The following is a 2761-nucleotide window of genomic DNA, read 5'->3' as shown; positions in this document are numbered from 1 at the left end:
CTAACGGATACAGATATCTTATTTGGGTCATCTATGAAAAAATATTACTTTATATGCTAAGAGTATTACTTTTTATTGTGAATATCAGCATGATTGACATATCTCACAGATAAAAATTCGTGAGACCATCTCACAAAAGAACTACTTTTTGTGAACATATGCACGTAAATTATAAGGAAAGGAATCTTTTAAAACTATTTTTTATAAGTAACTAAAATTATAAGAAATATTCTAAAAATATATGTTTGTCATGTAAGGAATATTGTAATCATAGTATTTTTGGTGTAAATTACTAAAATACACTTCTCAGAAATGATTGTAAATGCAAATTCAAATCTCGCCAATCAATATTCTCATTAAACTTGCATTCAACATTCGCATGATAAAACTAAGTCACTATTCGCAACACAACTCGAAGAACTACCAGAGACAGAGAGAGACAGAGAGAGACAGAGCAGGCTGCCCCTGCTCTAGTAGCTGAACTTAATTGTTGTGTTAACTGGAAATGAAGGATTAGCCAACAAGGCAAAATAGACTGACAGGATATAGAAGAAATCTAAGCTTCAACTTCATATGATTTAACAAAATTCGATTTACAAAGAAAGAGCATCCTACAACAAATGTAGTGTATTATTTTCACACCATGAAAGTATACACAAGAAACAAATCAAGAAAAGCATATTGCCACAAGTACTAATCATTTCCCAGTTTGCACATTCTCAAGGAGTAGATCCCCACAGTACCTCAGCCACAATGGTGGCAGATTCAGCATCGGAAGCACAACACTCCCTAACTTTGTCCAATATTTGCTGCTTGAAAGCCCTTTTCTCCCTCTGCCTCAATCCTTCTCCAACCTCCAACTGCACTGCAAATCGTGCCACACAGCCTGCAAATGGCTGATGCTGATGCTTCCTCTCCGACTTTGTCTCGAATCCATCGGCAGTCACAGCAATCCGCTGTAGTTCCACCAAACTCTTTATCAGCCCTGCATCCAACATAACTTCCACAGCCTCCTTCCGACCAAAATACCCGATTTCCATTATGCAATCCAAAGCCATGATTCTCATTTCCATATCTTCAGATGATAGGTACTCTACAATCTTCAAGATTCCGCCACATGACTCGATTTCATCCACCAAAGGGCTTTTAATGGCCTTTATCAGCGACGACAGGACTTGTAAAGAACACAGAGAATCCATTGACACCAAAGCTTTCACGCTTCCACCGACCAATACTGATCCCACAAACACATCTTTATTGAAAAGCACCAATCTTTGCAAGCAACTCGCCGCCATTTCGCGAACCATTTTCGAGAAATTCGAATTGCACAACACCCATACGAGCTCCGAAAAAATCCCTGACCTCAAAAGCAAGTCCTGCAAATTTATGTCAAAACCACGAGATATCCTCTCTTCTAAGACAGACATTTTATCACACAATTTGTCTTCGTCGATCATATACAGAGACGAAGCATCCTCGAAAGAACGCAACTCCGACAGAGTTTCTTTCAAACTTGACACAACTTCGCGATCAATACAAGTCTCGACTTCCGATCTGATAGCCGCGAAGTGTCTCGAAAACTCTTGCGATCTGAGCCGACTAGCTATGAAAGATCTGATACCGTGATTTGTCGGCTTGGAGCTGTTGTGCTCCAGAACTAATTCAGCCAATTGGGAGAGGTGCTCAGATATGGTAAATAGATGTGGGTTACCGGAAAGAATGGAGGTCGAAGCAGATTGGAGCTCAAGCAACGCTTCACTGGCGGCCGAATCTTGGCATGCTTCCGACTCATGCATAACTTTGTTGAGGCCTTCCAAAATTCTGTACAGCCGCTGGTAGATTTCCAGTTTTTCTTCTTCAGAGTTCATGCCATCCATCAAAATTTCTACGAGGCGATTTAGGGACAGATTTTAGTTTTGGTTCCACCAACAAAATCGCATTTAGATATTGTTACGTGGGAGATAATGGAAAAAATCCCACCCCTTTTTAATAAAAAAGAAAAATCCATGAAATTTATATAGGAAAAGACAAGATACCAACTTTTAGAGCAGATGCCAATTTCTGCGGTTCTTGATTGTTACTTGTTGGGTTCCTCCGTCGTTCATTACAGCAGCCACGTTTTTTAGCAAGACGAACAAGTAAAGCTAAACGTAGTCAATTTCATTATTTCAAGATTAAATTAACACAAGAACGTAGATATTGACTCGTGATCAAAAATTAAAAGAGTCGTGTATATTTTTGGGTACGACTTTTTTTGATTATAAATTTTGAGTCGTGTGCATTTGGGTATGACTTTTTTGTTTTAACTGAGTGATATTGCAGACCCAGGATGGGTTCGGTCCACTCTCGGTAGCCCAGATAATTAGAGGCTCAGTATCCAGAAATTCCTGGGAGGTCATCTACGTGATAAAGCCCCGACAGAAAGTCTTTTCACTGGCACGAAGTTGGTGGGAGGTCATCTCGACCAACCGCCTGTAATTGTAACAAAAAAGATTGTGCCGAGCTCCCATGCCGACCTCCCAGCACGAACCTAGCCGACCTCCCAGATTATGGTAACGTGTTGATTGGAAATGTCTCAGCCGAGCCCCCACAGGGTCCAGCTATGGATGAGCTCCTGCATAAGAAAGCTCTAAAGATTAACGGGTAGCTCACAAAAATCAAGTCCAAAAAGGTAAAGCACAGTAAGATTTAACCTAATTTTGTGCAAGATTTTGAGAATCTAAATATACCAAATCATGACTCTATCTTCCTCCTATAAATA

General features: G+C 40.0%; 1 protein-coding gene across 1 annotated transcript; it reads right to left on the bottom strand.

Annotated features, from left to right (window-relative positions):
* Window positions 1-546: 546 nt before the first annotated feature.
* On the bottom strand, window positions 547-2183 carry LOC140805837 (uncharacterized). Its single transcript, XM_073162168.1, has 2 exons — window positions 2041-2183; window positions 547-1885 (listed from the first exon to the last, which is right to left on the bottom strand). Exon 2 carries the CDS (start codon window positions 1875-1877, stop codon window positions 720-722), a length of 1158 nt encoding a protein of 385 aa, XP_073018269.1. The 5' UTR covers window positions 1878-1885; window positions 2041-2183; the 3' UTR covers window positions 547-719.
* Between the last annotated feature and the right edge of the window lie 578 nt (window positions 2184-2761).

The sequence above is a fragment of the Primulina eburnea genome, chromosome 11 (assembly GCF_022965805.1).
Source record: "Primulina eburnea isolate SZY01 chromosome 11, ASM2296580v1, whole genome shotgun sequence".
Classification (NCBI taxonomy): Eukaryota; Viridiplantae; Streptophyta; class Magnoliopsida; order Lamiales; family Gesneriaceae; genus Primulina; species Primulina eburnea.
The sequence above is the reverse complement of the archived record's forward strand: the minus strand, read 5'-3'. Positions and strand labels throughout refer to the sequence as shown.